This window comes from Hyla sarda, chromosome 3, assembly GCF_029499605.1.
Source record: "Hyla sarda isolate aHylSar1 chromosome 3, aHylSar1.hap1, whole genome shotgun sequence".
Taxonomy (NCBI): Eukaryota; Metazoa; Chordata; class Amphibia; order Anura; family Hylidae; genus Hyla; species Hyla sarda.
In genome coordinates, this window is record NC_079191.1 from 132699489 (window position 1) to 132711611 (window position 12123).

A 12123-nucleotide genomic window follows, 5' to 3' on the forward strand; every position below is an offset into this window, starting at 1 on the left:
TTTAAAGCTGGAAGCTGCAGACGTGACCCACACTGATCTTACTACGTGCATATCATTGTTGTGTACACAACCGCCCAGGGTAAGCGGTACATGACTTGCGATTACTCTCACCCTCCCTCTGGTGTTACGCTATAGAGCGCTTTCCTCTCTCGTTCTAGATTGTTTAGAGTTATGACCTGTAATCCAGTTTACTGGTTGAGCATGCTCAGTTCCAGCACTAGTTATACAAGGGTGATCTGCGTGTACATGAAGGAGCAAAGAATGGAAGAGGCTGCAACTGGGAACTAATGTTAGAGGCTCAGTGGTGAAGGAGAACAATTAAGAAGTGCACGGGGGGGTTGCTCTTCAGCTGAAAGGGGAGTACAGAGGAAGGAGCAAAAACCTGGCGTACCTGTCAGTAATGCATGATGGGATCTGAAGCTCTTCTCAATATTGCTACATTGAAGGGCAGTGCATAAACAGTAAGATAATTAAAAGGTTCATACATGTTTAGTATGTAGGATCAGGGGTGTGGAAATTTAACTACTTGTCTACGGGACTAAAACGGAGCAAAATGTACTTGTCCCTCACGATCCACTTTTACACTCATTATTTCCTCCTCGCTCTATAATAGCCATAACTACCTACTATAATGATACCTTTTAATTTTTCAATAACTTATTCTCTTATTTATTATCTGTGAAGTGAAATAGAAATAGTAAAAGATAATTTTGCAAATTTAGTTGGTTCTCTTTTCTACGCCATTTACCTTGTGGTTGAGTTAACATGTTTTGATACTTTAGACCGGCCTGATGATTTCAGCAATACCAGATTTGTATAGCTTCCGTCATGTTTTACTAATTTGAAAAAAATTCTGAACTTTTTAATTCTTAATTGCCATTTTTGACCTTGTAGCTTTATTTTTTTTATATATTTTTTTGCATTCCAGGCTGTTTGAGGGCTAATTTTTTGCACCATAATCTGTTTTTGTATCGGTACCATTTTGGTATTGATCTGACTTTTTAATCGCTTTTTAGCTCTTTCTGGGATATTATAAAAATTGCAATTCTGAGCCTGGTATGTTTTTTTACATTTACGTCATTTACCATACGGGATACATAATGTTCTATTTTAATAGTTCGTACAAATATGCACGCAGCGATACTAAATATGTTTATATTTTTACATGTTTTTATATAGGAAAAAGGGGGCGATTTGAACTTTTAACATGGAAGGGGTTAATGTGTGACTTTTCAACTTTTATTAAAAAAACTAAAACACTACCACTTTTTTATACTTTTAGGAGGAATCACTAGATTCCTCATACAGATCAATAGAGTTCTATTGAACTCCATTGATCTGTGTGCTCTGCGCTCCATTGATAGAGCCTGGTCCAGCCAGGCTCTATCAATAACAGAGCCACGGGACAGCAGGGAACGGAGGTAAGCCCTCTGGCTACCTCTATGCCCCCCCCCCCCGCAATCCAGCCCCCTAGCCCACCAGGGAGCATTCACATGTCCCTTTAGACGCCGCTGTCAGCTTTGACATCAGCGATCTAAAGGGTTAATAGCCGGCCGCGCTGGCTATTAGCGGCGGCCCCAGGCTACTGAAATCAGCCAGGGGCTGCAGAGTATGGAGGGGGCACGAGTCCGGAGCCTTCTCCATCCACACTGCTGAGCGCCGCCGTGCTTGTCAGGTCCGGCCCTGCTTACCTGAAACATGGGCTAAGGACCGGAAAAATTCACCTGCCTGGAACTGCATGTCCCGGGCAATAGGAATTCCACATCCCTGTAGGATAGTGTAACACTGTTGCTTTTTGTGTAACGGCCCAGCATCTATCCTTCATTTTAAGTCAGAATGCCTTTAGTATCAGGTGAAAGTCTATGAATAGCCATCAGCTTGAATGACATTCCAAACTGTAGTCTAAATACCAACACTTGTCACTAAGATTTACCCTGTATAAGGCTGGGTTCACATCACGTTTTTACAAATACGGCCAGGAAAAGCTAAAGACTTGCGCTCCCGTATCCCGGACCTTGCCGCCCATATGTAATTCATTTCAATGAGCCGGCCGGAGTGAGATGCTGACTCCAGTTGTCTCATTTTTGTCCTGTATGCGGTTTTCCACCGCATCTCAAACCGTGGTCTACTACGATTTTCGGTGCCGTAGGAAAACGAGGCAAAAGTGAGCCGACCGGAGTCAGCGTTTCACTCCGGCCAGCTCATTTAAATGAATTACTTAAGGCAGCGCAAGGTTTTAGCTCCCCCCCCCCCCCCAGCTGGTATGCGGTCCTGCATTGGTAAAAACGTGATGTGAACCCATCCTAACAAAAGTCCTGTGCTGTGTGCTAATAAACTTCATATAGGTCATTTGGACAGCCTAGGCATGGCCCAACATCATCGCTGTTCTGCGTGAAACCTCGCACTTGCGGAGAAGCAACATTATACCTTGGCATTAGCACTAGTGTCCTAGGAATGCCACGCCTCTGTTCTCATACCGAACTGCATAAGGAAAGGTCCCCAGGCAATGTTTCTTAGAATAAGTGAGGTTTCGTTCTGAACAGTGATGACGTTGGGTCATAAAACAAGCCACAATAGGCCCGATTACTGCCCCGGAGAACATGACTGCTTAACCAAGCCACCCCTTCAAATGACTACTTAGCCAGGACATAAAAAAAAGTTGTTTATATACCATATTTATCGGCATATAACACACTTTTAAAAATTAAATTTAAGGCAAAAAGCCTGCCTGGGTGTTATACGCCGATAAATCTTCTGGTCACTGATTTAAAGCGGCCGCAGTAGCTTGTGAAGTATTAGCAACACGGCCGCGGCCACTTTAATCAGTGACCAGCAGCAGCTCCTCCCCGCTCTGCTTTAAATTTTTCTTACCTCACTCATCATTCCCCCTTTTCCCTGCTTATCATAGTTTTTTTTATTTTCCTTACCTGGCTGTGCTTCAGGTCACGCGAGGGGGGGGGGGGGGGGTGTCTTGTGGGCTATGGTCAGTGAAGCTGATGAGTGACGTCCTCTGCCGGCTTCTCTGCGCGGTATCAGAGACGTCACTTTTCATTTCCTGTAGTCAACGCACTCTGAACTCTAACTCGTGGCCGTTGCAGGAAATTAAGCCGGGAGAGGACGTCATTCATCTGCTTCACTGACCACAGCCCGTAAAGAAAAAAAGAAAATACACCAGTATACGGAATGAATAAGTTTACCGCCAAGCACTAATACAACCTTCCGTTCCAATGACTGGTTTAAAAAGTTTTATTGCTCAGGGAATCAGTCAAATGATTAAGTTTTAGTAATATGAGGCGATTGGCATGACACACACCCAACTGTATAACCTCTTAAAGGAGAACAATCTGCAGTGTTAGACACTTATCCCCAGGATAGAGGATAAGTGTGTGATCTCGGTGGGTCTGAACGTTGGGACCCCCGACCCTGCACAAGAGGGCCATGGCAGCAAGTGTGTCAGCTGCGGCATTACACACCTCCACCATGTAACTCTAAGATAAATAGGACTTATTTTTCCATATACATGAGGGCTCACTTAGTGCTTGATCTGTAGTTTTTATCGGTATCAGTTTTGCATGGATGGGACTTTGATAGCTTTTTATTAGAATATTTTTTTTTACATGCATACTATTATCTTTAGATCGCATACACTGTTCAATGCTGTGCCATAGCACAGCATTGATCAGTGTTATCTGCGCTCCATTGCCCCAGGCTGCCATGGCTTCCTGCAGCACCGAGTGGTGCCAGACCCTCTGTCTTTCCCGTCAGCTGATCATGACCCCGCAAGTGTCCCAATCAGTTCCACTGAGCTGCAAAGATCAGATTTTCTACTTTTTAGAGGCTGCAATCAACTTTTTGATCGTGTTGTCTAAAGAGTTCATGCCATACACCACCCTCATTTTTTCTTTTATTAAATACACGTCTACAAGACTGCGAAAGAAACTATAAACCATATGTCAAAAAGCAGGAGGCTGTATCAAGAAACTAAAAGGTGTGTTATCAGGGCATTCTAAGCTATTTAATGACCGTAAAATCTAATTTTGGGGGATTGGCCAATGGTCCTCTAAGCACAGACACCTGTAAAACTACTCACTTTTTATGCTACTAAGTAGTAAGAACCATAGCCCAAGTATGAATTGCTATGTACACTGCCATAGCTTGCAGCAACTTCATCTATTTACAGTAACTAGAATCAGATCTCTGCAACCCTGCAAACACTTTCACACTGAGTCAGACACATGATAATCTTTCGAAACAGGTCCTTAACAGTTATCAATTACATGAACAGGCTCACACATCACTGTAGGGAACACATTAAAGGCCATGGGAATAAATGGGAACACATTAAAGGCCATCTGCGGCAGGAAAGGGGAAAAGTGCTTGATCGCTCTGCAGCGGCTCTCCTGTGCAGGAGGCGTGCCGACCTGAGCATGATGTTGCGGCCGACATGCCTCCTCCATGTAGTATGGGAGAGCCAGCGATCATGTCTCCATAGAGCTGTATGGGCCGGGGGCACCTTCCTCCCCCCCTGAGGAAGATGCCAATGGGGCGATGGAACGCATGGGGTCTAGGGGTTTAATCTTCATCTGCTGTCCTCAGGAACAGTGTAATATTGATGTACAGACAAGCAGGTGCACTGGGAGGGGCTCTTTGGAGGTTCCCCCTGTTGTGTGGTGGCCTTTGTACCTTTTAAATGTTTTGTCTGGAGTGTATGGTTTAAGAATTTTTGCAATAAAATACATTTTGGTAATAAAACTTATGGGTGTGCACTATATGGTGTATCCTCTTGTTGTAATGAATCTAGGAGCCAGCAACATAATTTAGGAGCCAGGATGCTGCACATAATGTCACGCAACATGACGTCATATGGTCAGTCATTACTGTTCCATCATTTTCCCGTTTCACAGTCATTTGTGTCCCCACCGCTCTTCCTGTGTGTCAGTTATTACTGTCCCCTCGTCTCCCCGTGTGTCAGTAATAATTTACACGCAGGGAGAAGATGAAACGACAGTAATTAAACACAAAGGGGAAATGACTGCCAGTCATTACTGTCTTCATCTTTTTAAAACAAGCCGTTTTACTTCAGCCTCCGTTACCACGCTGCTGGCCTATTCTGCCTCTGGTTTTCAGCATCAAATGTCTTCAGTTGGCACTCAGCAGCAGATGTCTTTGCTTGGCGCTCAGGTATGACATCACTGCTGCAGCCAATCAGCAGCCTCGGTGGTAACGCTCGATACTTCTGAGTACAGACCATCAGCACTGATGCTGCTGATTGGCTGCAGCAGTCATGATGTCCGTTACTACTTTAACACTAGCGCACAGACCGCAGGCGGAACAGAGGATCAGCACATGAACGGAGGTGGAGTTTTTTTTTTTTTTTTTTAAAGGATAGACACTGGTTATTGGCTTAATCCTTTATGTTTTTACACTCCTTGCATCTTATACTTTTAGGCTATGTTCACACGCCAGAGATTCTTGGTGCGGACATTCCGGAGAGTGCATAATCTGCCAGTGCTAGGACCGTACGGGAATGCACAGTCTCAGACTGCTATGCATTCCGTGCAGTCTCCGCATAAAGAAAGAATGTGTTCATTCTTTGTGCGGACGCTGAAAATGGAATTTGTGTGCCGGAAACATCAGCGCAGCAGAATCCTGTTGAATTCAACGGAACTCTGCTGCAGCGGAATCTACGTGCCAGATTCCAATGCAGAATCCAGCACAAATTCAGACGTGTGAACATGGCCTTATGCTGGAAGATCACTCTATACATCATGGCCTACAAAACTGTCCTAAACCAGCCAGACAGGATGTGAATGACTAACAATTATGCCATCTTCCTAGCTGACTTTGTGTCATGTAATCTTTCCTTGTGCATAATTTGGCCACCACAATTCCTACATTTATTTAAATTTGACATTGCCACAAAGGGACATGTCATCACTAAGTGCAACTTTTAAGTCAGATTTAAAATTTGTCACAAACCATTTTAAAAATTGTTTAACAAGGTAGAGCCAAAATGACCACAGTACATGTGCTACAATAGTAAATACTCTACCACTTAAAGTGCACAAAAATAATGGAAATATAATGCACACGCCTACCATTCATTAACTGCTTAGTATTAGGATCTCTTAGGCGAGTTTATCAGATATTTTTTATAGTATGTATCTGGCCTTGTAATGCTTGGGCAGCCTAGGGTCCCAGTGCTTTGTGAGGCGGACAGCCCATCTAATCGAAGAACATGAGCACCAGAAATAAATAAACAACATAGTGCACTACATGTTATCTTAATGGAGCTCTTGGTAAGCCTTTACCTATGTGCAATTATGCTAAGCAACTAACCCCCTAACGAATGGTAGGTGATGAGTATTTCGTTGGTTGCCAGTATTTAGCACCTGAGCAGACTCCCCATATAGCATTGGCTGGTCCACATCATAGTGGGAATAAGTACTTCATACAGCTGGTAATTTGCTACAGTTGCATTCAATGTATCCTCAGTGAACTAAGCAGAACTACTCAAGGGTGATACAATCTATTGTTGTAGGCAAAATGTAACAAAGTGTCAAAACAAAGATTTGTGTTCATGTAGCCCAGACTAGACAACGGGGAGATGAACCAGTGTACTGTCCATAGGAGCCAATTACAGTGTAGCTTTTATTATCTATTCAGGTCTTGAAATATGAAAGCAGCGCTGTGATTGGCTTCTATAGGGAACAGACAGACTTATTGTTTCCCCCATCTGCCTCAATGAGTCCAGATCTCAGCTGACAGCAGGCCAGACTGTATAAAGATTATCAGCCTCTGGGAGTAAAGGACAATAGTTTTATCTCAGAACCCTGATCAAAAACAAACCGTATACTGAAAAGCTACATAACTTTACACATGGTGGAATAATGTTCCTGTTAGGTCACTGAAAGGGCTGGGCGGTATACCGGTTCATACCGAATACCGAAATTTTTTCCTTGCACGATATGAATTTTTCCAATACCACAATACGGAGGGGCCCCTCCTCCCCTCGAATTAATGAATTATCAGCCAGATGAGTTGCGGCGGCGGCGCTTTAAATGAATGAGTTTGCGGCCACCGGTGCTTTATATGAATGACTTGCGAGCCGCTTCAAGCGCTAAAAGCCTGGCTTTTAGCGCTTGCAGGGGGAGCTGACAGCTTTCAGCTTGCAACTTAAAGGAAAACTGTCAGATATTTTCTCCCGCACCATCCACAGGTACAGATGGATTGTGCGGGAGACGCTGATTCCAACGAGCCCTACCTCACCCGGATCCGCCCGCAATTGTAGTTTTATTCTATGTGTATATCTTGCATGGGCGGGGCTTCTGCAGTGACATCAGCGCCGCTTATGAATATTCATCCCCCCTACCTCCAGTTAGGAGCGGCGAAGAGAGGGAGAGCTGGAGGGAGGGGGGATGAATATTCATAAGCGGTGCTGACGTCAGTGCCAGTTAACCTGCAGAAGCCCCGCCCATGCCAGTTACAGCAAGATATACACATAGAATAAAACTAAAATTGCGGGCTAACGGCCGGGCGGATCCGGGTGAGGTAGGGCTCGTTGGAATCAGCGTCTCTCGCACTATCCATCAGTACCTGTGGATAGTGCAGGAGAAAATATCTGTCAGTTTTCCTTTGTTTCCAGTGGCGCGGCCCACAGGCCATTCATTTCAAGTGCGGGATGCAGGCCATTAATTTTAAAGTGCAGCGGCATGGAGGAGGGGGTGTTAGAGAAATACCATAGAACCGTCATAACTTGCAGAAATACCGTGATATGCATTTTTGGTCATACCGCCCAGCTCTAAGTGAAAGTATAGATCACACAACCATACTACCCTGGCTATACATTATATATACTGGAAACAGGCTCAGTGTGACCAATTAACCCATGCATCCACTAGAGTAGCCTGTCTGACCAACTGACTAATAAGAAGACTTGGACACCTGACCTCATGATAACTACAAGGCAGTAAACAGCACAAAGGAAGAGATATGACCCAAACCTACCGGTCTCCAGGTGTTGCTAAACTACCCTAGCATCTATGATGGCATGTTATGAATTTTACAACCACTGAGGAACCATAGAATGGCAACTACCCTAAATACCCTAGAGGGTTTCCCATTTAGAGTATGTCCACATTGAGAATATTCTGCGCATTCACGACAGCATTTATTTTGCACTGAATTTGCAGCAGAAATAAAGCCACGAAAAAGCAAGTCCCAATAACTAAATGGCCTTTACTAGCAGATTCCAACAAACATGTTTATTCTTTCCGTATCAGAAGTTTTGTTGTGTGAACTAAGCAGCAGCCTGGATGTCCCAATACCATTTTTTAAAGACGGTATCTGTGAGTACTAATTACTTTTTATTTATTTTTTTTAAACATCTGAGTTTTTTTTTAAGTTGGTTTGTTTTTTTATTTTATTTGAAAAAGGGGGATGTAGTTTTTTTTTATTTTAACAAAAAAACAAAAACACATTGGCCCTTATTTACTAAGAGAGTGGAGTGTAGGTTTCTTTGTGGGTTTTAATTCCCTATAATTTACTTTCACTGTATTTACTAAGGTTTCCCTACATTTTTTTTTAACACACACATGCTCTGATCTGTCTGGTTTTCCTCAGCTGAAATCCACCACATTTTCTGTGGAAACTTTAGTAAATATGTTGGGGTTTTTTGTGAAAATGTTGGGAACACGCCCCTTTTTGTAGCCCATGCCCCTTTTCCCGGGGACCACACCCCTTTTTCAGGTTCTCTTAGCAAAATGGAGTGTTGGTCAGGGTTCTCAATTCTGGCGCAAAATCTGGCGCAATGCGACAGAATCTGGCACACAACATGTCGGGTTTGCAATAGTAAATGAGAGCCATTTTATTTAATCTTTTTCAAAAGGGGGTGATTCAAACTTATTAGGGAAGGAGTTAATTCACATTCCCCCACTACATTTTAGTCCCCATAGGGGACTATTACTTCCCATCTGTAGATTGCATACACTGATCTATGCCATAGCATTAATAAGCGTTATTGGCGCTTCTTTACTATTGCCTGCCTGACAGGACGATCACGGAGCACAGTAAGGGACCTCCGGCCGTCCTCTCAGCTGATAAAGACACGGAGAATTGTGGTGAAGTATCCCTGAGCTTAAGAGGCAGTTATATCAGGACTTTTAGACGTTGCAATCAGCTTTGATGGCGGCGTCTAAAAGGTGTATGGCAGACATTACCACAATCTGTGATATTCGGCATTAGCCACAGGTCCTGTCTATGACACAGGCTGCATAGCACAGGGCACCTCTCTTAAATCTGCCGGCAGGGCTCCCGCCATCAGGTATCAGATAAAGTATCGGGGACTAGTACAAGTACTCTTGCAAATGTTCCGTATCGGGACATCCCCAATTGAAAGTAACGGGAGATATAGTTTTGCAACAGCTGGAGCCAGGCTCTTTGGAAAGCACTGCCATAGGTGACTGTACCCTAAAAGGGTTATCCATGATCTGCCCCACTCTTGCCCTCAGTTTACGTGCAGTACTGCCGCTCAGGTCCATTGAAGTTAATGGAGCCAAGGTGTAATACCCAACACAACCTGAGGACAGGTGTTGGTATTTTTTTTCCCCAGAAGTAGCTATGGTTTTTCTAATCCTGCATATCCCTTTTATTATAAACTACAGCAGCCCAATCCACAGACATTACTTGCAGAAAACATGTTAGGAAAAGCAGAGTGTTTACTAGTGATATTATTATCTGGAGTGAACCACATGCTATTCAGGGGGTGGTGACACCAAACAGAAACCAGCCATATGGATCTCCACACAATAAGGAAGGTGTGATGGTATCACAGCTAAAGACAAGTCAGACAATAGTGGTTATCATAGAGGTAGGACGTTTTCTGGACATTAGGAATCCCACTGAGGAACACTACAGCCTTTCCTTAGAATAAGGCAGCTGAAAACAGCGAACAGCCTGCATTCAGGTGCCTCCTCCATATACATTGTGATCAGTTGGTGGCCACACAGAGATATACACTACTGATAAGTGACCCCTCCCCCCCCCCAGGCGGGAGACAATGGACGAGTCCGGTACGTGCCCTAAGGCCTGTGCTGAGAGCGGGCGCACCTATTCTATTAGGAGGGGGGTAGGCCGAGGCTTCAGGGTTTCGTACGTCACCGCACTGAGGAGACACCGGGAGCCGCCCTCATGTAGCACGGTACAGAACCGGTAGTGATCACGCCACCGCCCCCTGTGCACCTCCGGGCCTGGCCCCCACATTCCTCCGCCAGGCCCCGGCGGCAGCGACGTCACAGCTGGGCCCGTCAGCGCGGCACCTCGGCCCGGGTGGCGGTGAGCGCGGTGCTCGGCTAGGCAGACTCGGGATAATTACCTCTAGGTCGCGGCCTTTGTTCTTGAAATTCTTTAGCCGCTGATTATCCAGCTTGTCGTTGTCAGCCATGATGGGAGCGCCGGGGCCTCTCTCAGCCGCCCGTCTGTCAGAGAACGAGAAGCGACTCCGCTGGGTAGAGCGCGTGTCACCCCGGTAATGCCTCTTACGGCCTGGACGAGGAGCGATAAAGCACCAAGTCTTCTCCGGTAAGCGCCGCGCACTACAGCCGCTCGTCTGGGCGGAATGCCGGTAACAAGAAAGCCTCGAACTGGTGAAAATGACTCAGCCCACACACAGGAATCCCCGCCGCTGATTGGCTGAGCGCTGACCCGGGGGGGGGGGGGCAGAATTGCGCAAAGTTTCCGGCTGTAGGTCAGTCCGCCCACCGGAGAGGGCGCTATATCTGCTCCAGGCGGGCATGGTAAAGGGAAGGAATGGGAACGCTCTAAGGTGTGATCACAACTTCCGGAGATGTTGCTGCGCATACTCAGATGTGGTCCGCGACTAGTCATGTGACTACTAGCGCCTGGTGTGAGAGTAGAATGTGATGACCTCAGAACGTTCTATGGCTGTGTGTTCTGTAGAGATGGTTTGGAAACCACGGGTTAATGAAAACTGTGCGCGCTGCTGAGCTCAGTCACGTGTCTGCTACTACTGAGGGGTCCATGTTCCTGAGCAGGCTCAATACAGTACCTTTACTGACCATACAGCAGCTTAGCCTATTTTCTACGGCAGTGCTTCCTAAACAGGGTGCCTCCAGCTGTTGCAAAACTATAACTCCCATCATTGGTTCACACTGCTCTGTCCCATTCTGCGTCTTTTCCATCCTAGGGCTGCAACAATTAATCTATTTTATCGATAATATTTAATAACTGGATTTGTTGTCAACGAATACCGTTATCGAATAATCGGCCGATTCGTTGGAAACATGCAGCATCAGCGGTCATGAGGCTGCTGCGGGTGTTGAAGCGATATGCCGGCGGGTCCTGCAAATCCCGCACCGCCGCAGCCTCTGTAAGTGAAGTCTCTGAGTGAGGGGACCCTGACTTTCAGTCCCACTCTCCGCTTACCCACTGCTCACCAATCAGTGATTAGTCAGCGGAGGGTGGGACTGAAAGTCAGGGTTTGCCTGCCTGGCGCCTGGACATGCAGGTGAATTTTGCTGACATTTAGCCCTGCTTCGAGCTAGTAGAGCTGGCCAGACAACCTGGCGGTGCTAAGGGTGTATGGAGCGGCCACGGATAATAGCCCGGCATGTGCCTATTAACCCTTTAGATCACAAAGTTGACAGCAGCGTCTAAAGGGACCTTTTAAACCCCCCCACATGCATAATTGTCCCAACTATTAAACAATATATATCCTGTATGGTCAATGGTCAAAAAAGAAAATACCAAACCATACAAACAATAGTCAGTACTACAGACACTAGGATGCAATGCTCTGCGCAGCCTGCACATACGTGTATAGTAAGAGTGTACAGACTAGTTTTATTAAAATGTAAATAAGCCCCTCCCCCAATAGAAATCAGCCCCCTTTTCCTATTGTGTTAAAAAAAAAGCAATTTTTTTTTTTTTTTTTTTTTTTTTTACATATTTGATATTGCAGCATGGGTAGCTGTCTGAACTAAAATAAAATGTTACATTCAGAGAAGGAGAACGGAGCACTGCCTATTCAGTACTGCAGTCGTGTAAACATTCACTGTGTCCTGATTCATCTGGGTCTGTCAGGATGGCATCAACAGGTGGTAGATG

The 12123-nt window shown here is 45.3% G+C and overlaps 1 protein-coding gene across 1 annotated transcript in view; it reads right to left on the reverse strand.

The window, feature by feature from the left end:
* Positions 1–10883, reverse strand: part of KPNA4 (karyopherin subunit alpha 4) — a 58067-nt gene extending 47184 nt beyond the window's left edge. The window contains exon 1 of the mRNA XM_056565070.1: positions 10373–10883. Within this exon, the coding sequence (XP_056421045.1) occupies positions 10373–10441 (69 nt within the window). The 5' untranslated portion in view covers positions 10442–10883. The remainder of the gene's footprint in view (positions 1–10372) is intronic.
* Between the last annotated feature and the right edge of the window lie 1240 nt (positions 10884–12123).